Source organism: Podarcis gaigeae, assembly GCF_964106915.1.
Source record: "Podarcis gaigeae genome assembly, chromosome: 11".
In the NCBI taxonomy this organism is placed as follows: Eukaryota; Metazoa; Chordata; class Lepidosauria; order Squamata; family Lacertidae; genus Podarcis; species Podarcis gaigeae.
This window is the reverse complement of record NC_139687.1, coordinates 36291128-36317184: the sequence shown is the minus strand read 5'-3', so window position 1 is coordinate 36317184 and position 26057 is coordinate 36291128. Positions and strand designations below refer to the sequence as shown.

Here is a 26057-nt window from a genome sequence, read left to right as displayed (position 1 = left end):
CATTGAGGAAGGCCAGTTAGAGCCCCCTGCTTCTCCATACGTTCACAGAGCATTCTATTAACCATCTGACTTCTGCACCTTGGTAATGGCCTTGGTAACAGACAAGGCACACTGAGGCTGCACAGAGGCAGTGGATATCACTGTAGTTCATATAGCCACTGGTCAGCATAGATGTTCAAGGCCTTTGTAAAGGCATAGTATAGGCTGTTGTTGATTAAGAGAAAGAGACCCATTAAATCCCATTGGAAGTGCTCCTAGTCTGGTACGATTTCTTTTTGGGTATATGGAAGACATGCTTGCTCTCTAATCTCATGCAATCTGTCTGTTTCTTGAACTGCAGTTATCCAAAGAGGCTTGGGAGGAGGGCTGAAGATAGATGTTTCTGATTTCAGTGGTCAATGTGGGTTACTCCAAAAGCCTTAAACCGAAAAATCTCTAGTAGGCAACTCTTTGTTGATCAACCATGCTGAAAGTTAGGCATCTCTCAGCAACCCAGAATTGTTTTGAAATGGTGGAATGAATGAATGAATGAATGAATGTCATTCAAGAAAGAGATGATTTATAGATAACCACTACTAAACTGCTGAAGACAGAAGTGCCTGGCGTGCTCTGGTCCATGGGGTCACGAAGAGTCGGACACGACTAAACGACTAAACAACAACTACTAAACTGCACTGGATTAAATTTGTAGGCCAAACCTAGAGGGAACAACAAAACACTTACTGTCATTTTCTTCTTGAATTTGTGAATTAACCATATCAATTGCATTCTGAATATCATTCCAGCTTAAATATTCTTGTCCTTGAGATGATGCTTCTAATTTAATAGACATCAAGGTATCAGCATAACTGTAGAAAGAGAATTAGAATCTTATCACAATATGCAATTAAAATCTTATGCATTTAAGAGTTGTTCTGGCCTAATGCTATATACTGTATACACTTTACTATAGTTAAAAGAAAACTAGCTGAATGCATAGTTTTACACACCTATCAATGGGTGAAAGCAAACAGAACATGCACCTCTCCTCACAAATACATGCAGCAGTTTGCAATCAGCTAGCATTCCTGTAATTTCCTACCCAGTAAGCATTCAGTAATATGAAAGCAGCCCTGTCTAGAATGGAAGCTTTTACCGCTGCAAGTTCTCTTCTTCCAGGTTATTAAAGCCAACACATGGGTTGCTGAGATGAGTCTTTGCCGCCGCTACATCCTTGCTTTCCAAAGCCTGGTTTAGCAGCACCACAGCTGATAGCATTTCAACAGCAATAGAAAGTTCATCATGAGCCAAGTATTTCTGAAAAGAATATATTCTGATCAGCAAAGAAATAAAGCAGCTAGCAACCAGTTAAAAAGGAACTATAGCTTAAATTCAGTTTTTTAAGGTTTTTGAACTGTTAGAAAAGTCTACTCTTAAGGCACTGTTGAGGGAAGGATTATTAACTAGCACATGACCTCATTGCAACTCAATCACATTAAGTAATGGGAGAATTTTACTGATCTACATCAATAAGACACTAAGGAAAACCAATGCTTTGTCAGCCATATTCCATGCACTACTGCTCTCTTTTTCTTCTTTGCTTTTGCCATTCTCTCCTTCCATTCTTCCCCCTCTTCTACTTCCCTTTTCCTATTAAGATATTAAAGTACGCAATCAACTGATTCCGTCTTACCGCAGCATTCTGTTGCTGAAGATTGAAGAGTTCAGTCTGATAGACATTAGCAGCAGATGGGTAAACATCACACAACTGAGCCTCGGGTTTCATTAGAGCAGCAATTGTCTTACTGGGGTCACAGTTACGAATTGCAGCGTTGATACTGTCAACTGCTATAAGTTCTAGGGGCAAGAGGAAAAATGACATCAGAAGTCCCCACACATCTGCTTTGTTTAATACTGTGTACCTTATATTCCTAGTGATACCACTGCCCAAGAAAGCCTGCTCAGACCAGTTTTGCAACTCAAGGGGAACTTCACTCCAGACCACGAGTAGAAATGTCAACTTACTGAGGAGAAAAAACCTGCAAAGAAAGTGTGCTCAGAATAGTGCAAATGTTTAATTTATGCTTGATATTTAATTTACATGCCTTGTTTGAATTACTTTTTTTGGGGGGGGTTAATTTAAAAAGCCAGTGTGGTGTAGTGGTTAAGAGCAGTAGTCACATAATCTGGGGAACTGGGTTCGCGTCCCTGCTCCTCCACATGCAGCTGCTGGGTGACCTTGGGCTAGTCACGCTTCTCTGAAGTCTCTCAGCCCCACTTACCTCACAGAGTGTTTGTTGTGGGGGAGGAAGGGAAAGGAGAATGTTAGCCGCTTTGAGACTCCTTCGGGTAGTGATAAAGCGGGATATCAAATCCAAACTCTTCTTCTTCTTCTTAAAAAAGATTACAGTGACTGGTAAAAGCACAGCACTTTGAGTGAATGGGCAGATATGATTATAAAGCAAGGGGAGATGTGCCCACACTGAACCGAGACATATTTCTTTCCACCTTTCTTTCAAATGAAAGAAAAGAAAATCTTATTATGATTTTGCCAGGTATTAAGGCCAGACTAGAAATCCCTGATACTACAAAACGGTTCAGATGCACCTATGTACACAAGCCTGTTGTTGAAAGAAAATGGAAAGCAATTTAGAGGCTGAGGTTCTACCTGTTTACAGGCTTTCCCATGCACACAAGGATGGTCTGGAACAGGGCACCTGCCCTTAAGTCTAATGGGCAGCAGTAAGTCTAATACTGCAATGAAGTATATGACATATGCATAACTTTTCAGGGCCTTTTCAGTGGTGCGTTCCCAACTCTTGAATATCTTCCCAAGAAGGTCCAATTGATGCCAACAGGACATGCTTTTCAGCACCAGGTTACAGCATTTTTATTTTCTCGGGCATTTTTCAAGGGTTGTGTAAAAGGTTTTGAATTATTTGGGGCAAGAATATCTGGGTTCGCTGTTATCTGAGCTGTTGCCTTGCCAAACCTGCAGCTGCACTGGCACAAAATGACTAGACTGGAACTCTGTAATTCCTGTTGTAAATACCTGAAGTGAATATACCCAAGGATGTATCTAAACTAGAATAATTGAACTTTACTACCTTGATAAAAGATTTAACAAGTAAGCTCTAGAATTGGTCAAAACTAACATTTCTTAAAGTTGGGTAGAGTTTTTATAACAAGTATTACTGTGATATTACTGTGCCTTCTTTACTTATTCAGAGTTTTACTTATACAAAGCATACCCATCTCTTTCATGTTAATAATCTACTAAACTGTATTCATGCAAACAAGAGGCATTGGCTACCTCAAGAAAGAAGGGGGTATAGTGATAACTAACCTGAAGTGGTATAAAGACTCTGCTCACTTACACAATCTCTTTTTGATTTTACAAGGCTCAGACCAGGTCCAATAGTTAACATTGGTGGATGACAGAAGTCAAGACTTTATGAGTTTACTCCTTTATCAAAATGGACAACAAGACACTAGAAGACATCATCTGCCCAGCTAGATTATATGGAATTAACCCCTGTATTCAATTAACAGAATAATTTACTTTTGAATAAACACTTTATGAAGAATGCAAGTATTCCACATAGTGAAGCAATACACTTTTTAAAAATTGCCCAAGTTGGAAGAAACCCCAAACAGAGATCCCTATACATATCCCAACTGAAATAAAAAATGCACTGTCCCATTTTCTGTGAATGCATAGCAAACAAAGGACGATTAGTCTGTTGAATTAAAATGAAATGATACAGAGCGAAAAGAAGACTTAAGCCACAGAAAGCATGAGATGAAAATGAATTTCAAGCTTAATACTCCCAAAGATGAAGGAGAATTCTAAAACTTCAGGAATACAAGAAAAGCAACAGATAGAAATGCACCTGCAAATTTGGAACCCCCTTAACTTAAGAACCAATTGTGAATGTGTGAGGTTTTAAAATTCTTGTTCGTGCACACAAAATATGTGAGCCAGGCATAAGCAAATTCCATTCGAAAGACCAGACAGTGTACTTAATACATTGACTGAATAACTGTGACAAGAGTAAGAATGCCATCTTAGAAGAGAATATTAATGACTCAGTAATGATGACACCTTCAAAAAAGTGACAAAATAAAACTTGAAGAAACCATGATTCTAGTAATTGCCGTAGTTGTCCAGCCTTAAGGTTAACCATGTGATGAAGATACAAGAGACAATTAAGAACAATTTACTCACTAAATTTACGAGAGTCTGCTTCCTCATTGGCAACACTAACTTCGTTCTGTATCTCACTTTTGTCGAACATAATTGGAACCCCCGCTATCTAACGTATTAGGGGAAAAAAGATTTTCATTATATATTTCTAAATCAAAAGACAAATGAGTAATCTGTACAATAACTCATTCTGAACTGGTGTGTTAGTTTTCTATGGAATGGGAAGTTTTATCTCCTCCAAGTGCTTTCATTAAGCAAAATTTCACAAATATTTCTTCAAAAAGTCAGCTCTGTGGGCTTCCACAGACTTTTTGTTTTTTTTTCAAATTAGGATTGAATATTTTTTTTCTGTTATAGCTGAAAAAGCACATGGTGCGTTGCCATTGTGTGTTTGTGTGAGTGTGTGTGCATTTGAAAGCTTCTCTCTGCTATTCATAAGAGAGCCACAGGTAATGTTAAAATTGTATAATAATAATAATTTATTATTTATACCTCGCCCATCTGGCTGGGTTTCCCCAGCCACTCTGGGCGGCTTCCAACAAAACACTAAAATACAATAACCTATTAAACATTAAAAGCTTCCCTAAACAGGGCTGCCTTTAGATGTCTTCTAAAAGTTTGGTAGTTATTTTTCTCTTTGACATTTGGTGGGAGGGCGTTCCACAGGGCGGGTGCCACTACCGAGAAGGCCCTCTGCCTGGTTCCCTGTAACTTGGCTTCTCACAGCGAGGGAACTGCCAGAAGGCCCTTGGAGCTGGACCTCAGTGTCCGGGCAGAACGATGGAGGTGGAGACGCTCCTTCAGGTATACTGGACCAAGGCCGTATTTTAAAATTAAAGAGGTTAAGGCAAACTTAGGTGTCACACTTAGGTGTTACATTCAGTTACCTGCATCCTCTGCTCTTTAGAGTCAATTAACTGTGCTAGATACCATGAGGAATTTTGCGGCAGAACTTCAAGCAGGCTCAGTGCAGAGTTCGTCAAGCCTGCCATCAGTGCCCCTTCATCTTGCCTGTCAATAGCCTTGTTCACTTGGGTTAAAGCCACGTGAACTGAAAGGAAAACAATGCTTACAGACAGCAGAATATTTTGAACGAGTTTCATTCTCAAAGCCCTCTCTCACACCATTTCCCAATGAAACACACATCAAAGTGTGTCGGACACCTCAGAACTAAAACTTTCTTAATTCTAAGGACCCGGGGCTACAATGTAGCTTGTAAGAGGGGGTCAAAATTTACAGTATTTTGCAGCTAGCAGAAGAGAGAGAAAAGCAGATAAAAGTAGTTATGCATCAATCATCAAGTCTGCTGTTATTAAGAATGCAAAGGCCAAGGAAGCGTATCCTCACTCAAGTTAGTAATACAATAGCAAGCCGCGTTCCAGAGAATTGCATGTTACTGAAGATGCACTAATATATGTAAGATTTAAAAATGAAAAGAACTGTGAAATAAAATTAAATATTCTGATATTTCCCACTGGAATTAAAGCCAAATACACAACTCTTAAAGTTTTGGGACTCTGGGAAGATTACTCACTGTTGACCTTATTGATGTTTCCCTGTATCTCAGCTTGTGTTAGCAGCTCTTCATACACATCTCTTTCCTCCTCCAAAATTGAGCCATTCTGAAAGCAACAATACCGTTACTGAACAAAGGACAATGTCCACTTCTGATTTCAAGGTGTAAACACACAGAAATTTCACTATGGAAAGTAAATTTCACTGTGGGTTGGGGGACTTGTAAGGGCCATTATTGATACAAAATGAAACTGTGCAAAAGCAGTTAAAGTAGAAATCCCTCTTTAAAATATAGCAATATCACCAACATGAGAAAAATGAGTGCTGTATGCCTTTACTTTCTAACAATTTACAAGCTTTAGTATGCTTACCCAGCAACTGTTTATAAACAGTAGTCACTCAGAATGCGAGTAGGAATTGTATGTGGGTTGAACAAAGACCTAAGGAGGAAGAATGCATCACCCCAAACTTGGCACAACTGTTTCTTTTTTAAATTCCAGGCTCTAGGTGCTTAAATAAACTGAAGGAGAGGGAGAAACATGAGTCACAGTCTAGCTCCCTTGCCAGAACCAGGAATTCTATTCCAAAGTCATCCATGTCTAATTACTTCCTAATGACCTGGATATGACCTCAAAAGGTCACTTAACCATTCCCCCTCTTGCATTCTCAATGTTTATTAACCTTCATTTGTTAGGAATTTCAATGGCATTATTGTCACAAGATGACATGAATTGAAGAGGAGCACTGCATGAACAAATGCTTTGCTAGTAACAAGCCAATTTGTCACTGCAAGGTTTTACAAGCCTGGAGTTTTAGTACTGTCATATAAATGCATAAGGGTATTTTAACTGTTCAGTAGTAACTCACATTCCACTGAAACAAGTATAATAAAACTCTGCATTCTAAGTGGCTTATATATTGGTTTTTAGAACCAGAACATTTTGACACATATTCTGAAATGATGTTCTGTCAATCACAGAGGGTCCAAATAAATATTGTATTTCCTAGATTATCATGAGCAGATGGAACATACACAACTCATTATTACATGGCCATGAGTAACTTCAAGGTATCTGCCATTGTGTGCTATTTGGTTTGATTTATGGAGTATTGGTGCTTAATCATGCACCATGCTATTTTATGTAAATAAAACTAACTAATTCATATCCAGTTTTAAAAGAGTATTAGAATATTCCATTAGAGTACCTTCAGTCTTGCATTCTCTTCTTTTCTCTTTTTAGCTTCTGATAGTTCCTTCTGATACGCATGGGCAAGATTATCGTCCACATTAACTAACATAGCATTGGGATTTTTCAGTGTTTTGATAGTTTGATCTGCTACTCCTTTCTCAATAGCTTCATTAATTGCAATTACTGCAGCATGCACTGAAAAAAGTAAGAGTCCAGCATTTAAAAATAGGAAATGATTGCCAGAATTAAAATTACGGTAAATCTGAGTTTGCCTAATCTTCAGGAATTCCCAATGCTTTTAAGTCAAGGGCACATCTGGAAATCTAAGAAATTGACATAGCATCACAAAATATCCATTTCATCAGAGGAAAACTGGTGATACCAAGAAGACCCCTTTCAGGCAAAACACCTATAGGTACAACACCCACCCACCCCCCAAAAGAGCTAGCAAACCAGATAGCTTCTGCCAAATAACCTCACTTAAAAATAAATAAATAAATAAAGATTATTAGGGGCATGGAGTCATAGAGCACTGCGGCGTCCAAGGGAGTCACATCGGTGACCCCAGACAATTAGAATGAATCATCATTTTTAAAAAAATTAAAAGCATTATCATTATCACATTTTTTACACACCTACGTACAACTACAAATATACATGGTACAGCTTTCTACAAGAGAGCCACTGAGCAGAAAGTAAAGCACTGTAAAAACCAGTGCTCTTTTATTGAAAACATCCTTAATTTCAATTTAGCATACCTTCAACTAAGGCTAGGTACACATTAGTGGCTTAAAACAGAGTGAGGTTGTGAAGTTGCATCTGCATGTTGCTGCTCACACTAGAAAGAATGCAGGGGGATCTTTTCACCCCTGCACATTACCTGCTTGGTTTCCCCATACCTGAAACCGCCTCCCCAACTCCCATTCATGAAGCTGTCATCTGCAAATGCACACACAAAGGCTGTCGCAATGTACACACCTCACTTTAAATGTGAAGTTTTCAAAACAGCTGGAAGCTGGTTTGAGGGAAAACAAATAAAACAGCAGTATTTCTCAAGATACTCCAGGACAGATATGGGTTATGGCTAATGTCATCCCCACACAGCTTCAAACACCACACTGAATGATAACATGTACACATAGCTTAAGTCTACTTTGGATTCTGGCCAAAATACAATCCTACACTTATCTACTCCGGAGTATATCTAATTATATATAGGACTGCTGTCTCAGTGTACAAGAATCTACTAAATAGTCAAAGCAAAGGCACAGTTCTCCAGAGGTTGTTTTTCAGCTTCCATAAGGTTTAGGCAGCATAGGCAACTGGTCAGGGATGATGAGAGTTGTATCCCAGCAACATCTGTAGCCACAGTTAGCCACCTGACTGCAGCTGAAGATTATGTTAGTGGAAATACACACCAATCCAACACCAGAACAGATTCATACATGTCTGTTTAGTGCAGGGATGGGAACTTGTAGCCCTTCAGATGAAGTTGCCCTACAACTGCCATGACCTTTGGTCACTGGGCCATGCTGGTTTGGGCTGATGGAAGGTAGGTCCAACATCTACTGGGCTACTGGTTCCCCACCCCACACTTAGAGACTATCATAGATTTTAAAAATAAAATATAAGGACAACAAACTTGTAAAATAAAAACGTAGTGCTAACTTATTTTAGAGGGCATAAAAGTTATTTTCAGCATTATGAAGTCAAGTTGGCCATTTGAAGCTGTAGCAGGCCAATCACCAATTCAGACGAGCTGTCCATAAATGCCTCGTGTTTACAAATATTGACTCCTAGAAGGGTTTTTAGCTGGCCCTTGGACTTGCAGAAGGGGCAATATGTATTTGCTATGTATCTAAACTCTTACATGGATAGTTTGTTTGATTTTAATCACAAACCGACAGTGTGGGGCCCAATGAACTGGATTATGCTCCTAACCTCTCTCTCTCTCTCTCTCTCTCTCTCTCTCTCTCTCTCTCTCCCTTACCTCCTGCAATTCTCTTGATCCAAATCAGAGAACCTTAATTTGTGCAGGGGGGGGGAACCATTCACCACCCCACCTTGATTTGGATCAGGACAGAGAAGGTCAAGGTTAAAAACATTTCCATCCCCTGCTAACAACAGGAACAAACTAGACAACGCCTTCACTACATGAAAAGATGTCTGTGTACTCAATACTGTATTTTTTTCTCTTTAAAGTTCAAGGCAGAGGAATTGATTTTAAAATACCTTACACCATAGATTTTTTTTAAAAAAAGATTTCTTTACTAATTAGTTTCCAAATGATATCTGAAGTTAAATCAACTTTAAAACATGTTACCATATCTGAGATTATATGTCAGCATGTTCTTACATAACGCTTTGATTAGGGCTCACTTACACGCAGCTTCATCCACCGAAAGCTCACTGGCCAGGATGCCTCCAATTTTACTAAATGACGGCATTTGTATACCATATTTCTCCAATTCCTTCCGCATGTTATTGATTTCTTCCTCTAATTACAAAGGGAGAAAAATGGGAGAAGGCATCAACAAACCTAATTAGGCTTTCTTAGATGATAAAACATACACAATAATAATGCTTGGGGTAGGGTGGGGGCTGTGGCTTTTAACATCATTGTGCTTCCAATTCTGCTTAGCTTTTTCCTCCCGCCTGAGAAAAATCACAGGCTGGGAGAAAATAAATACAAGGATTTTGTTAACCAGCATCTTTTAATAAAGTAGAAGCACATTTTTCACATAGCTACTCTACACCCACTTCAGCATAAAAACATGGAGAATGCTGGGGGAGTAGAGCATGGGGTTTGAATACAATAAAATATTTTCAAAGATTAAAGTACCTGTAAAGTCTACTTTCCCCAGCAAATCTTGGATCTGCGGAGCAACTCCTAGTTTAAACAGGTAAAGGCTGCAAAAGAAAAAGGGAAATTATATGTTATATCACAAGACTTTTATTTATTTATTTAGGGTTGACACATGTCTGGAACAGAATTTTGAAAAAAATCAGCAAAATGACCAGGTTTTTGACAACAGAACCAGAAAGTGTATGTTTGAGTATCACAACTTTGAGGCTGATTCCCCCCCCCCCCAAAAAAAAACTCAACAACAAAGCTCTAGATTTTTACTTCTTGAAATATGGCAACCCTAATTTATTTCATAAAATTTATATACTGATTGGTTGTAAGAAAAGAACTCAAAGCGGTTCAATTTTATTATGAGCATTATTATTACGATTAGGATCTGATGAAGTACATTCAGCCTACAAAAAGTTCATGCCACAGGACACTCTGTTGCTTCTGTTACGACAGACATGACTACGGTATTCTCCTTTGTAATAAATGTAACCTGTTTTCCTCTAAAAACAGTATTTTAAGTAACACTTTTGCCAACCTTGGGATTCCCATCATCAAGCAAATACTGAATAAAACACTAGGTTAGTAATCAAAGAAACACATTTTGGTTTTCCCCAAAAACTTAAATATATGTTTTGTTTTTTAAATAAGAAAGGGTCTTTAAATATTTCCACCTTTAAAATCAACTTACTTTTCATTAAATACTCAAATGTATCTGAAAGGAAGTAAAAAAAAATACACAAAGACAATCCTAGAACCCCTATTTTTATTTCAGCGTTGTTTGAAATGTCTGTCTTAATACCATTCCAAAATGTGTATAGTGAAACCATCTGGACAACAGCTGAACAAATTCACATCTTTATTCATGTCTTCCTGCCATGTGAAATTAACAACTGTTAAGGATTTGGGGAATTTATTAAGATTACACAAGGGACTAATCAAAGTTGTTTTTAGAAGTCATAGTCAAAGCAGCTCAAACCTATTTAGACAGCATAATCAGTGGTCTGGGCACTTTTTAGATCTAAAAAGAATGGTGAGATCCCACTTGGGGAAACTTAATGTTTCAAAACTTGGGCTAGCATGATTCAGCAAAGAAAAGGCAAGAATTAAAAGACTGTGAGCTAATACAGTCTCACACACTGAACTAGATTTAGACTTTAGGTGCTAGATGTCAGAAAGGCAACAGGGGGAAATGCTAGAAGTTTGTAAAAGTTGACATTTTAACAAATGGGTTGAAAATATGTTATAATAATAAAGTTTTTCCCAAGGGTGAGAGTTCCCAGAACTGATATCAGACCTAAAGAATTAGCAGCTAGTGGCATAGGCAGGTTTCCTAAGTTTCACTGCCTTCTTCTGACAACAAATCCCCATCTTACCCTACTTGGTTTAGATTTTTTAAAAAGCAGCATTAGGCCTTCAGTAACTATTTCCCTTTATTAGATGCTGTTCCAAGATTTCTGTAACAACTCCATTTAAACTTCCTAGGATTAAGAAGAAGCCTAAAAACTGTTTTCAAGTTGGCACTAATGCAATGTTTCATTGACACAACTAGTTACTAATACACCAATGATACCTTTATATGACAACTACAATTTCCCTGGAGTGGCATATTCCCCACTGCCCAGAGATCATTTGTGAGAATACTATTTACCACTAGATGGCAATAGAATTTTGTTTTTAAGTTTACAAGGAACATGTTCACCTACAAATGCTTTGAAGTTATAATGACTACACCAAGAAACTTTATTTAACATGCTCCTTTCCTCAGTGTATAATATGAGGCATTATTAACATGGATTGCTGTATTTGATGTTGTGCTAACAAACATTTTAAAACACCTGTACCTGAGCTGAGAATTTTAAGAACACACCCAAAATTGGTATGGGCAAAATCAAACTGCTTAAAAAACAAATATTAACTGTGAAGCCATAGAAATAAGAATTAAATTAAATCTAATTACAAGCCAAGAACATGGAACAAAGAACTATTAGAAGGCATTTGGATTTTAAGGGAAAATATATTTCAGTGTACAGTGCACAGGGTATACATGTGAAAGGAAGACTAAAATATCATATTTACTTGAGTCTAATGTGCCATCGAATGTAATGCACATCCATTTTTTTTGCAGCATAATTTGGCAAAAAGGTGCATATTAGATTCTAGTAAATATGGTATGCTTTCAGCAAACAACTCGATTCTGATTATGAAAGGTGTTCTACATTATATATGACGAAGAAGAAGTAGTACTTAAAATCCACAGACAAACAAGCTATCAACAGAAGCCAAAAAAGTTAAATATGACATCTTCTTCTAAAGATTTTCATTGACCAGCAAGAGGCAGATTTAGGGAAGTGCAACCAGTTCGCCTGGACTGCTTACTGAGCTGAGAGGGAGCCACAGGGGCCACTGCAACAACGCCAAACCACGGAAGGTGAAAGGTGGAGGGACAAATCTTGGCGTTGCACAAAATGCCACTGAAATTTTAAAGCCCCAAATCAGACTCTGAGACCAGAGCATTATGGCAGTCAAGATAGGAGCTTCCTGTTAAGCTCCACATTATATGACATTATAATTAAATAGTAGCATCAGATGTTCAAATCTGAATGCAAGTCGCTCTCTTATTCACTGTGGGACAGTAGCATAATGCTACAGGAATTCACATATGAAGCGATGACCTACTGTTATAACTCTGAGGAAAGCCATCTAATTAGACTTTAATTTGATTTTGACCTGTCTTTAGGAGGTAATCTAATTATTGTTTGATTTTATACTAATGTTTACATATCTGATGTTAGCCATCCTGAGCCCAACTTCAGCCGGGGAGGGCGGGATATAAACAAAAGTTTGTTGTTGTTATTATTATTATTATTATTATTATTGGCAATAATACAATGGGGAATATTCAGTGCTGCGTGTCTGTGAGTGGGATGGACTTCTCACAAGTGGAATGGGCCTGCAGTTCACCATATACCCTCCCCATCTGCTCCAGAGGTTGGGGGAGGGGAATGCAGACAACTGCAGTGAGAAGTCCTGTTGTACAAGTGGAAGTCTGCTTGAATAGCATTAAGATATTGCCCAGTATTTCTGCTGTTGGCAAGGAAACCAGATCTGGAAGAAACTGGGGCCTTGCGTATTCATCTCCTTGTAAGTGTAACAGCAAATGATGCCTCACATGTGCAACAAGCAACAACAGACAACACTGAAGAGTTTTCACATGATTTCAAAATACAGTCATCTTCCTGAGGAGAAAGTCCATTCATTCAACTGACATTCAGCTACCTACACAACTGCGTAAACTGCACGTTAAACAAACTGAACCTAAGCACATGTACCTGGGACTGGGTGCCTTTGATATTTAAACTTCTTTCTTTCAAGTATTAGGGTAGTATCATAAAGCTAAATCACATTTTCTGCTGCACTTGATGGCTCAGATTGCATCCTAAACAAGGCACAGCTAATTAGGCGAAGTAAAAACCCGAAAGGCCATAATACTGCACAACAGAGTTAATATATATATATAATATATGGGATATGCACTGCTGAATGCAAAAGGCTCTGTGCAGATGTTTATTATGGCAGTCAAACCATTGATTAAGCCATCTTCAGTACTCCAGCAGATATAAACATCTGAAAGCTTTGCTCTGTTCAGTATTCAGCAGAACATCTGAACAATTGTGACATCATTGGAATGGAACTCAGCAAACCATTCCTTCATAAGCTACTTAACATTAAGAGTCCCATGTGTGACCACTTCAGGAAACAGTTTCAGACTCGAATCTAAACACAATAACAACATCTCTTTAGAATAGTATCACCCTCACAGCTTGTATATATATATATAATACTTGTTTGGCATTGTAAAAAGGTCCTTCATTTAAGAAACATTTTAAAATGCTTTTTATTTGTTTATTGTGTGGAGCACCATGGCTTACATGAGTAAGCAAGACAATGAACAAAAACTAGAAAACATTTAGAGTTCATCCAAAATTGAATTTCCAGTGCTTTTCAAGAAAACAGGTTCACTATTTACTTTTCTCTTTTAAATCGGGCCATTAAAATAATGTACCCCCAAGCCACCTTTATAATTCTGAAATTGTAAAAAAATGTGGAGGCTTCCATAATAGTGAGCCAAGAGTGAAAATATGAAGATTAACATTCTGCTTGAGAATGGGACACTAGAGGCATTACTGGAGAAAATTAGAAAAAGTTACAATTAGGTTTCTGAGTTTCTAAAGGCTGGACACCACTTGCTTTCCAATATTTATGGCCAGTAAATAATTATCACACAGAGATACTTCCTAACACACGAACATAAGAGCACTGAAGGATCAGGCCAATGGCCCATCTAGTCAAGCATTCTGTTGTCACAGTGCCCTCCCAGAAGTCTGTGGGAAAGCTGAAAGCAGGACAAGAGTACACTCGTCCCTCTTGCAGTTTCCAGCAACTGGTATTCAGAAGCATTACTGCCTCTGACCATGGAGACAGACCATAGCCGTCATGGCCCATAGCCATTAATAGCCTTATAAAAGCAGCAAAGTGATTTTCTGTTGAGACACCCTGACTGAACAACCCTATTCTGCGGAATGTTAACCGCACAGATTAGGTATTATGCCTAAAGACAATACAGCCTCTCAGATCAGGGATGGAGAAATGGATCTGGTTAGCAGCCAGAATCTTAACTCCTCTGTCCCCCCATAGGCAGGTAGGTGGGTGGGGCTCCTCACCTGTCACCCGACCTGACAATGATGTCAGGTGACCAATTTGCCTTTGAAATCAAACCACATGGGCAAAGACATAGTGCTTTGGAAGCACAGATAATCAGATGAGCTTGCAGAGGCATAAAGGTGTGTCTTTACCTTTCCTACACTTGACATCCTATGAGATAGATGGGAGTGACTTGGCCAAGACAGCCTTGCAGGCCAGATGGGGGCAGCTAGTTAGGCCTGTGGGCAGGAGTTTCCCCATGGATGCATTACAGGATCCATTGCTCTGCCGTGCATACAAGGAAATCTGCACAGGATGCTGTTGTGCGCAGGTAAGAAAAGGAATGATGCATGCATTTGCAGAACAGACCTACCAATCTATTTCCACATTCAGAAAACACAATGTGATGTAGAACAGTTAAATAAATTTGTCACCCAGAGCTTGTTACTCAAACATTAATGCTGCAGTGAACATGTCCCCCAACCTAAATAGAACTACTGCACATGGTACTTGCAAAGCTCTCTTCTATAGAAACAGGAATGAGGCATTTTTCTGCTTCTGTATCCTGAATGTCTAAGGTAACTAGTTGTATGTGGACATTAGAGCCATATTGAAATGAGAGTAAACATTAAAACAGGACAATGAAGAATAAGTAGAAAAGACTGCAAACAGTGTCCAAGGTGAAGAGTCTCTCTTATTTGTTTTTGTTTTTAATAGAAAAAGGTTAGACATAGCTCAGAGTGGTAATCCTTTTATCTTTTCAAATGCTATTTCTATTTTTCTAATTCAAAATTGTTTTTCACACATTCTTTAATGAAAGTGTATTCACAGAAGGTTGTGTACATACATTTAAGAGATTCTTACAAGTTTCAATTCTCTTATGGAATATGCCATCACTTTTCCATGTCTACGTTGCCTTCAAAACCTGTAAAACTCTCAACATTGTAAACCCAGTAAGGTTTCACTGCAAACTTCTAAAAAGATAGCAAGCATTTTAAAAATGTAGAACTTAAGACAAATTGTTAGCATAAATCTGGCTTACCTTAGTGCATGGATGCAATATATCATTCGAGGTATGTTCTTCCTATCATAGACATCTGTGGTTTCTGGATAGAAGATCTAAAGAGAAAAAAAGACCCACCCACCCCAAAACATTAAGAGTTATTTCAATAACAACATATTTTACATCCAGACAGTCCCTGACACAGATGAATGATGAGGAGTAGTGGGAAGCACTAGCCGGGGAACCCCCATAGGAAATCCCAGAATTTGAAGGCTTGGAGTCTGGGGATCAGTGGTAAGACACTGAGGAGAGATCAGAGGGGGAAGATTGGGAGGAGGTGCTGAATACTGAAGGGACAACAGGGTTTAGTGAGCAGGAGGAACCTGTGACAGGGAGCTGTTCAGACACTGAGCCTGAAGCAGAGCAGGGAGGTCAAGAAGCTGCTGAAGAATCCAGTGGATCTCCCTCTCCTGCTGTGACAAGTTCCCCTTCCCCTGGTCTCTAAGAATGCACAGGGTAAACGAAGACAGCAGAGCAGAGATAGGCAGACACAGTTTGAGACTGCTTGGGAAACATCTGGAAAAGGAGCCTTAGAAGGCGTGGATGGCAGGGATTTTCAGTCCTCGCAACTGCTCTATAGGGGCAAGACCTACTGGGAATTGTTTCTGACTTGTATTGCCTTGAATAAAGAGTTAACTTCATTGACTCTGGTTCTTGCATCTAATTCTAGCTCTGACAAGCCTGAATCTACTAAGGTCCAGGTCAGCATCAATAATAAAAATTCAAAAATAAGTAGTGCAGAAATGGGTCAGGCTCCTTAAGGATTATTTATTTGAAATTATGAAAAAGCAGCCTGAATGAAAAGCACCTGTTAGCTATTCATGCATCACACTGGGTGCTTTGCTATATGACCTAACAGTTCTGATATTCTAAGGCTGGTGTAAGACTTGTGTAATATTCATTTCATCACAGGCTCTCAATTTGCCCCCAGATGCAAGGCTAAATGAGCACTACTGCTGTTCCAAAACCTTGCAGAAACATCAGAAGAAAAAGCACACCTTACATCAGTATGTTTCTTAATGCATCAAACAAAGTATCCTGCGTGGGCCACACAGGGGTGGGGCAGAGATATGAAGCAATAATGCGAGCTGTTGACAGTACTGTACATTCAGTTGCCTAAGTCAGGAGCCTCTGAGATCTGAAAAAATACTTTACAGAGTCCCAAAAAAGTGTGTGTGGGGGGGGGGAGACAATGGATTTGAAAGGAAGTGGAGAATCTTTGTAGATGTGCTATAAACACAAATTATGAAATCACAAGTCCTCAGAGCTTGCTTGCTAAGCTTGTGTTGATAAACTTGAACTGTGAAGTGCTGTTAATTCCCTCTTTAGAGACTCTGGCTTTATCCATTGTTCCCATCCCTAATGCCAGGTCTCCTAAGCTCATATGAGCTGTTTGACCCAACAGCACCTACTGAAGCCAGCTGGAATGTAAGCGAGCCTGTTCATGTTCTGCATGATACCAGCTGCCTTGGCAAAAGAGGGGGAACACAAGAATTCCACCTCCTTCACTTAGATGTCCCCCCCCCAGTTTTTCTACAAGTTAATAATTCCCAAAGTGCCAACTTTAGTTTCACTCTACTTTAATTGATATGCTCCTGGAATATGTCTTTATTTTAGCAAACACCTTAAAATTTGGGCATAACATACAGTCAAGGTTCAAATGCTTACTTTAGGCAGGCCGATGGACTCCATTGCCCTTAACCATTGCACAGTATTATCTGTGTGTCGGAAATGAAGACCTGATTTCTAATGAGAAGAGAAAGAGAAGAAAAAGGATTAATCTGTTATTTCTATTACATGACATCTAGTCCAAGTCTTCCCTGCACATGAAATTTGAAACACTGTCAAAATCAGTGAAAAGACAATCTATAGACAGTTGTTATAGGACAGCGTGAGCTACACATATTTAATCTACTTACTCTAGAGTAATGCTGTTGAACACGAAGTCAAGAGCATTGTTCAAAATTGTTTGAGGGTTGTAGCATTAATCAAAACAGAATTTCTGACTCTGTATTATTTGTTGAAAGAGCAGTATAGAATGGAAAGCTTATTTCTGGCTGGCATGCCCCTATTTTTCTCTTTTTCAATATTTGTACACAAGGTAAAGGGCTAACATTCTACAAATATATTTAATAGTTCAGAATGCTGGGTTGTTTTTTCAACACATAGATTTGCCTAGATCAATTTAGGGTCAGTGGTGGTGCTCAGGTCAGTGTAGTGAAGAAAAGTTGCTGCAGCCTTGCCTGGTACTTCTGCCACTATTTCTGCAGAAAGCCTGGGGAAAATGAGGGCCCACAGGCATTCTGGGGAAATGAAGATGGCAGCTGCTCACCCCCTCCATGTGGTAAGCTCACCCCCTCTACATCGGGGGTGGGAGGAGGAACCAGAGTGTTGGTGGAGGGAACCTTCCTTAGGGCCCCCTCAGATCTGATGCTGTTCTGAGGGGTCATGCTGTTATACAGTGGTACCTTGGGTTACAAACGCTTCAGGTTATAGACTCCGCTAACCCGGAAGTAGTACCTCGGGTTAAGAACTTTACTTCAGGATGAGAACAGAAATCATGCCACGGCGGTGCGGCAGCAGCGGGAGGCCCCATTAGCTAAAGTGGTGCTTCAGGTTAAGAACAGTTTCAGGTTAAGAACGGACCTCCGGAATGAATTAAGTTCTTAACCAGAGATACCACTGTACTATAATTCTGAGGAAACCGTGACAGACAAAGCAACTGCTGAACTAGTATAAGAAGTAAGCATATCGTAAGTATGCCCTTTACCTTATAACGTGCTTGTTCCACATCATAGATCTTCTTGTCAGAAACTAGCTTAGGTGCAAAAAACTTTGCCAATTTGGCAAGGTAAACACCATTCCTTAATCCTTCTTCCAGTTCAGTAGTTGGTGGCAGCTCTTCATTAAGACAGACTTCCATCCACCTGCAAATGTGCAATATAAAACATTCCAGTTTTAACCAGTAGCTTTAATATGGTAAATATTCACGATGCAACTCAACACAACACTAAACCACAAGTATCGTAACCCCAATGTTTAGCCAAGATGCAACTAAGTGAGGGTGAGTTTTATTTATTTTATTTTAATCCTTTGTAAGCAGCATCTTTTTAGTTACAGTTTGTTCCTTACAAGGGGGAAATAAATATTTATCATATCAGCATCTCATGTATACCAAGTAAACTTATTCTATTAAAAAAAACACCCACTAGCGTAGCCATGTAGGTCTATAAGAAAAAACTCCAAATTCCATAGCTGGTCAATGTTAAGGAACCATCCAAAAAGTTGCAACATTTGGCAAATTTTCAAGTTCTTCTGAACTCCTCCAGTAAAGTTTTATGCAAAGCAGGGTATGGTGGAGCAGGGAAACATTTGAACTTATTCCTGGACACTGCATAGTACATGAAAATTGTTTCATGGAGGCACATACTCTCCAGAAAACTCCTCAGGAAGCTACAAAACAATTAATCATCTTAGACAATTTCCGCCAGAAACAGTGCTGGATGAGATGTATCAACACCTACAAATATAAAAGTCTATTATGCTAGCACAAAAGCTATTGCAATGGTTACTCTTTGCCAGTTCAGCCCACAATGTTTATGCTTAATGAATGGATATATTCCAGAGTGTTTAAGTCATAACATTTCATTAATATGGAAAAATACACACACAATAGACATGACAATTTATCTTGCAGAAGAGGAACAGGGAGGGATTAAATATGTCCCGACACCTGTGAAAATGAAATTTTCTTTCTGCGGAACAGTTTTACTTTTTTTATACACAGCTGTAAAGAAGGCAGATGGAGCAAACTTAATCATAGCCATTCAAACATGACTGTCACCAGCTCTTAGAATTATATCTACTATAAATATCAGCAACACAGCTCTTCATTTATGACATCATACCCATAATTTGGCAGAATTTATAATGGAGGATGCTGGTTGACCACCCTTCCAATAAACACTCTAAACACTGTATCTTTTAATTATTCTGACACTTCAGCATCTCTTAATTCAACATTTAGCCTTGTGCCACAAACTAGAGTATTAGGAAGGACTGAGAAGGTTGGGGGAGTCAGACCATTTTGGAAGATAGAATTGTTTTCACTGCTTTGCTGCAAAAAAAGAGATGGGTTCCTCTATCAGAACAAATGGTTGCTTTAGAAACATCAGTTTTACCTATAAGGTTCACACTGCTGTAGGGTGGACTGCAGGTGATGCAAAACTGTCCAGCACTTCTGTTTCATATTTACTGCATGGTTCAAGTATATTAAATGCTTCTAGTCCCTATCAAAAGCCAAACACACATTTAGGCCAAATAAAATGGGATGCAATTCTTTATGTGCACACACGCAAACAAGGACAAAATGAAACTGAACACTACTTTTTCAATTTTAGTAGGGGAAACTAGTGCCTGTCACTCCACCCAGTGGCATAGCGTGGGGGTGCAGGGGGGGCCGGCCGCACCGGGCACAACATCTGGGGGTTAGGGTTAGGGGGCGCAAATCCATGGGTTAGGGGGCGCAAATTACTTGCCTTGCCCCGGGTGCTGACAACCCACGCTACGCCACTGATTCCACCACCACATTCTAGACTAGTCCTTAGCTGGCATCAAGCTACTTAGCCCTCTTCAGTAATAGTAAATAAGTAATGATAAACAGATGCAAAATTTAAAAATGACAAGTCTAGCAAACCACTGTAAAATTGTGGTTCCCTGAAAGTCTGTCCCCAATGCTTGAACCCGTCCCATGTTAAAGATGGGAGCGTCTCACACAACCTTGTTAAGGGGTTGTGCAAAATTCTTCACTAGTTTTTATTAAGTTCATTTGGTTGCAGCATTCTTGAGCTAAGTGTAGTTATTAAAGTGAAGATGTGCATCAGTTGTATTCAGAAAGCATCTACCATCATGTGAATAGATTGCTCTAATAGTCAGCATTGTCAGAATTTTTTCAGCTGGCACTATGGCTCATTTGTTTAAAATGGATGCATTGCACATTTATTACCAAGCAATAGAAATACACTCTTGCCAGATGCCTGGTTCTATAATTTGCCTCTAAGTCAAGTCACAAACGCCAACATTTCTACAACTACTGCATCTGCAACATGAGCATATGCATAATATCTGCAGAATGCTAAACAGATCCCTTATCTCTATTTGTCTGTAATAGCTTTGCAGCTAATCCCATTACAAAAGTAGGTTCAGATGACAAGTGTTGTTTTCCTGTACTTCACATGACCTGTTTCCAAGTGGCTGCTTGATCAACTTTGGAGTCCTCAAATTCCTAATAAGCATTATCTTCATGTACACAGAGACCACAATCTACCTTAAATATGTATAATAAATAAATTCATTTAGATGAAGTTGGGAGCCCCAGATCCTACTTGAAAACAAGCAAGTAAGCCATTATTCCCAGCAAAATGTTTGCACAGACACCTTTACTTTAGAGAACGTGAGACATATCTGTAGCCATGATAACTGATATATGAGATTTTAATATTCTTGAGACTTTTTTTTTTAACATGTTAGAACATAAATTTATTTTTCCAGAGTCGCAGCCACATTTGTTGGTTTTGCTGCAACAGACTAAAAATCCTGTGGTAACCTAAAGATTAATAAATTGATTATGGCATAACCTTTCATGGAATACTGTACTACATGGGGCCTTAAAGGTAAAGGGACCCCTGACCATTAGGTCCAGTCGTGACCGACTCTGGGGTTGCGGCACTCATCTCGGTTTATTGGCCGAGGGAGTCGGCGTACAGCTCCTGGGTCATGTGGCCAGCATGACTAAGCTGCTTCTAGCGAACCAGAGCAACGTACGAAAACGCCGTTTATCTTCCCGCCAGAGCGGTACCTATTTATCTACTTGCACTTTGACGTGCTTTCGAACTGCTAGGTTGGCAGGAGCAGGGGCCGAGCAACGGGAGCTCACCCCATCACAGGAATTCGAACTGCCAACCTTCTGATTGGCAAGTCCTAGGCTCTGTGGTTTAACCCACAGCGCCATCCATGTCCCACATGACTCTTTGTTATAATTAACCATGTACCGCATGACTCTTTGTTATAATTAACTTGATCATTAAATGGGAGGTATAAGACCACATTTCACACCCTTGTCCCAAACTAAACTCTCCATCCATCAAGGCTGTACACACACTTTTCAGATGGAAAGCTAATGTGATTAAGCATTTAACTGAAGCTTGGAAGTTACTCAGGGTCACTTCACCCACAATACTCTGTGCTTCAGATCCTAAAGGGGAAGTAAGAGAAGGCCTATTAAAAATGTCAGCCCCAAATTCTCTGGCTCATTTAAATTCTCCAGTGACTACACCAATGCAAAACAAGAAAGTTAGTCTGAGTGCCAAAGGAAATGCAACAGTCATGAAGCAGGAAATCTGAAACCACCGATATCTAACTAAACCCCAAAACAAGAAATCGGCTTTGGAAGAGATTTAGCAGTTAGCCACATGAGAATCCAAGATGAACCAATTATCTCTAGAGCTGTCTAAAGCCTCAAAGTAGAAGGTGGCGCTCTGGAACCAGGAAGCCAAAATTAATCCCCAAGAGCAATTACAATTGGCATAAATTGCAGTATAAACTGTCAATTACAGCCTAATTTACTGCAGAGAGCAGACAGGAGGGGGGGAAATAGTGAGATAAAAATTATGAAATGTTTGCCCATTTCAATTTTCTGTTAGGAAGAAGTGGTTGCAGGGGAAACATTATTCCACACCTCCCCCCCAAAAAAACCCTGTCTGCTGTCATTGTTTTGTAGACTGATTTCAAGCCAGATATAGGATTTTCCAGAAAGCAATTTAGCTTGATTTGGCTATACCAGGCATAGGCAATCCCGGCCTTCCAGATGTTTTGGCACTACAACTCCCATCATCCCTAGCTAACAGGACCAGTGGTCAGGGATGATGGGAGTTGTAGTCCCAAAACATCTGGAGGACTGAGTTTGCCTATGCCTGGGCTATACTTAGGGCAAATGAAGCCTAATCAGAGTGAGGGCAATGTATTTTGAATTGGCACACACTTTAATGCTATTCCACATATGCAAATTGTATTCAAGATAACCAACATACTCCCTTTCAGCTCAGTCTTAATAATCAGAGATCACTTTTACACTCTTTCTTCCAATATTGGTCCCCAGGAGCAGGGGCCAACTGCACAACTGCCAAGAAAATCCCCCCCCCCCTTCTCCAAGGCTGCAATTAGTCAGGCATGCCAAATAGTATCTGCGTGTTCTCCACTTCAAGCAAAAATGGGGAAACCTAGCCCTGAATACCACTGAAGCGCAACCACATCATTCTCATAATGTGAATATTATGATCCCCTGTCCTATAGTTCACACAATCCAATTTACAATGCAATCAGAACCATGTCTGCTCACAAGTACATACTATTGAATTCAATGGGGCCAACTCTCAGGCTTTAGTTTAGTAACCAAACCAACTAAAATTGGAGCCAGATTATCTAAAAATTTGTCATCTCTCACATGACTGAACCTGGTCACTCAGGTCCTCAATGGAGGGCATGTTCTATGTTCCAGCACCATAAGTGGTGTGGCAGATGGGCATATAAGAGATAGGTTCTCATCTGTGGTGGTGCCACAGAGGTTGTTAAATCCCCTCTTAACTGGTATTCAAATGCAAATTATTTCAAACTGGAAAACATTGACATTTCTGATTGGAATACTCTTTTCTTGCTAGGCTCTGCCTCCTGCTGTTTCATCTGCTGTTCTGCATTTGTTCTTTAATTTATTGACATGTTCTTAATTAACTAAATATTAGCTGTTGTGGTGGAGGGCAGGTCTCTCATATGAAAGAAAGGCAGGATATGGATATTTTAAACTTAAATACTGCTTTCTTCAATTGTACTTTGCAAATAGAGTTCTGCCTGGGACACAATTTCACCATTTCAGGCAAGTCCAATTGTCTGTTTTAGCAGATGCTTTGTTTATGAACATTCATTGTGGGGGGGGAAATATATCCAAGCAAAAATATCCACAGAATGTGTTTAGTTTTAGAAAACAAAATAAAAATTAAATCATCACCCCTAGAATATGTTTTTTTTTAAAAAAAAAAACACACCAGTGCCTTTATATACAATATTTGGAATTATTTCTTAACGACTAGCAATTAAACATCTAGATACATTAAGAGAACTTTCACCAAGAGAGGAACTGGACTGCTGCCAAATTCCAAGGTAAAGTTCAGACCAGCTCTTCCAAAACAGGATGCTGAACTCTGTAAGGAAGCATATGGAGGTATGTTGGAGAAATTGCTGCCACCATTATTCTCCTAGACAGTTAGAAAGTTTACTGAAACTATATAAGCAGACAGTTGCAGCTTTAGAGAGGGAAGGTTCAGAACCTGCTGAAGGTATCCCAGCTACAAAGAATTGGGGGGGGGGGTTTGCAAAGAGGAGCAACAAGTCTTCCATAAGGAGAGTAGAATGTAGCATAATTGATAACTGTTCACACAGATTGGACTGTTTGTGCTCTCCACATTAGTTCACTAGGGAATTTTCATACAGAAAATAATTCATGCAGAAAGTGCCCCACCTGTACCCTAAAGTGTGATATTGAAAGGAGAGCCCTGCATCTCAATCCCCATTTACAACTATTCTAAATAGCCTATGGAGCAGCCAAAACCAGATATTCATGTGCATATCCATTACTCCACAGACACAGGATATTTGCCAAACCTAATCAAATGAGCCTTCACCTAGCATATTTAACCCCTCTGCCTGTTAAAAACGTGTTCTGTGAGCTATCAACACAATTATTTCAAGCCAGAAATGTTACTCAGAGTTTTAGCAAATCACTTGCGTTGTTCAAATATTTACCTTTCTCCAAAAGGTTAAAAATGACTGTACACTTTTGAAGCAGCACAACTGCCTATTTCTTCTTTGTCATGCAGCCAAATCCACCATCTCTTACTAAGAGACTTTCATGAGCAGGATGTAACAGACAATCAAAATGGGTTGCTTCCTTATTCTGTAACAGCTCTGTTTAGATCATGCTTTTTAGATTCTCACTGAGAAGTAAGAAAGTACTTTATTCTCGGATTAAATACTAAGAACTCAAGAATCACCAAAGTATTTTACATTTACTTTAAATCAAGTTTAAACAGAGAAGCAATGGAGAAATATTAACATTTGCAATTGTAGGCTGTGCTTAGCAAGTTAACCATGGTCACTATTGCTCCAATTCCCAAGTCCAAAACTACTAGTCTGAAGAATCACTTTCTAAAAAATCAACATTATACACCCTTATTTTGACCTATAATGCTCTAGTAGGGGGCTCTTCTCCCAAAGCTTTCTTATACCATGTTGGCATAGGAGAACAGAAGGATGATGAGATGCCTTTTCTAATGTTCTGCCAGGCATTTTCCGAACATCTTCCTATTTCCCCCCCCCCATCCTTTCCAGGCTGCTTCCACTGATCTATCCCTGAGAGCATGCTGCTCTTTACCTCTGACATCAGTAAGGCAAAGCTCCCCTTTGACATCAGTAAGGCAAGAGCTATGGAGAGTTTTGTGGCTGCAGGCAGGGGCTTTAAGGGGTAAAATCTTCTTCTTGAAGGTAAAGGTAAAGGGACTCCTGACCATTAGGTCCAGTCGTGACTGATTCTGGGGTTGCGGCGCACATCTCGCTTTATTGGCCAAGGGAGCCGGCGTAAAGATTCTGGGTCATGTGGCCAGCATGACTAAGCCGCTTCTGGCGAACCAGAGCAGCGCACGGAAATGCTGTTTACCTTCCCGCTGGAGCGGTACCTATTTATCTGCTAGGTTGTCAGGAGCAGGGACGGAGCAACAGGAGCCTACCTCGTCACGGGGATTCGAACCGCCAACCTTCTGATTGGCAAGTCCTAGGCTCTTAATCCACAGTGCCATCCGCGTCCTCTTCTTGAAGAGGTAGACCCAAATATGGCCACTGGCATGCTCTCCCTAGTCCCACAGCAACAAAGCCTCACAAGTTAAAATAATTTTAAAGAACAATCAAATTTTCACCACACTGCAGATTACAAACAACATTTAATACACAACTTCACAAATCTTTTCTCCTTTCCGTGTAACACAATAACGAACTTCACTGAAATCAGTGTTAGAAACTAGGATAGAAAAACTAGGAGCTGGATGGCTTCTGGGACCTGGGTTGTGGATGCCAAAACAGAATGCCTAGTCGCCATTGGGGGGGGGGTCGCTAACACTTTCTATTTATTATTTTGATGAGGATGAACTAATACGCAATTCACATAAGTGATATATTGTTAATATCACATTTTTAGCTGAAATTGTTAATGCATGTTTAATTTGGTGTTTGCAATAAAAAACATTGGTACCATACTTCAGTTTTCAAAACACTCTACTCTTTATTGTTAAACTCCTTAACATATTGTGTATCCTTAACATATACTTTGAGGCTTCAAAGCACATACATTTCACTAATTATTGAGTATCATCCAGGAGCAAAAAAATGGTACCCAGGTTTTTTTAGGTGCTTGCAAATAGAGAATCTTTAGGCACAAAATGCATC

The 26057-nt window shown here is 39.5% G+C and overlaps 1 protein-coding gene across 5 annotated transcripts in view; it reads right to left on the bottom strand.

Annotated features, from left to right (window-relative positions):
* IQGAP2 (IQ motif containing GTPase activating protein 2) overlaps nucleotides 1-26057 on the bottom strand; it is a 125804-nt gene that overhangs the window by 35561 nt on the left and 64186 nt on the right. The window contains exons 3-14 of one of the 5 annotated variants that reach the window (XM_083703104.1): nucleotides 18283-18439; nucleotides 17181-17258; nucleotides 15492-15568; nucleotides 9734-9801; nucleotides 9275-9388; nucleotides 6908-7086; nucleotides 5721-5808; nucleotides 5074-5237; nucleotides 4208-4295; nucleotides 1673-1836; nucleotides 1136-1296; nucleotides 724-848 (exon numbers count right to left, since the gene is read on the bottom strand). In XM_083703104.1, coding sequence (XP_083559230.1) covers nucleotides 724-848; nucleotides 1136-1296; nucleotides 1673-1836; nucleotides 4208-4295; nucleotides 5074-5237; nucleotides 5721-5808; nucleotides 6908-7086; nucleotides 9275-9388; nucleotides 9734-9801; nucleotides 15492-15568; nucleotides 17181-17258; nucleotides 18283-18439 — 1463 coding nt within the window. Of the gene's footprint in view, nucleotides 1-723; nucleotides 849-1135; nucleotides 1297-1672; nucleotides 1837-4207; nucleotides 4296-5073; nucleotides 5238-5720; nucleotides 5809-6907; nucleotides 7087-9274; nucleotides 9389-9733; nucleotides 9802-13077; nucleotides 13417-15491; nucleotides 15569-17180; nucleotides 17259-18282; nucleotides 18440-26057 lie in introns of those variants that run through there. The other 4 variants (XM_083703105.1, XM_083703106.1, XM_083703107.1 and 1 more) reach the window with 4 other exon arrangements.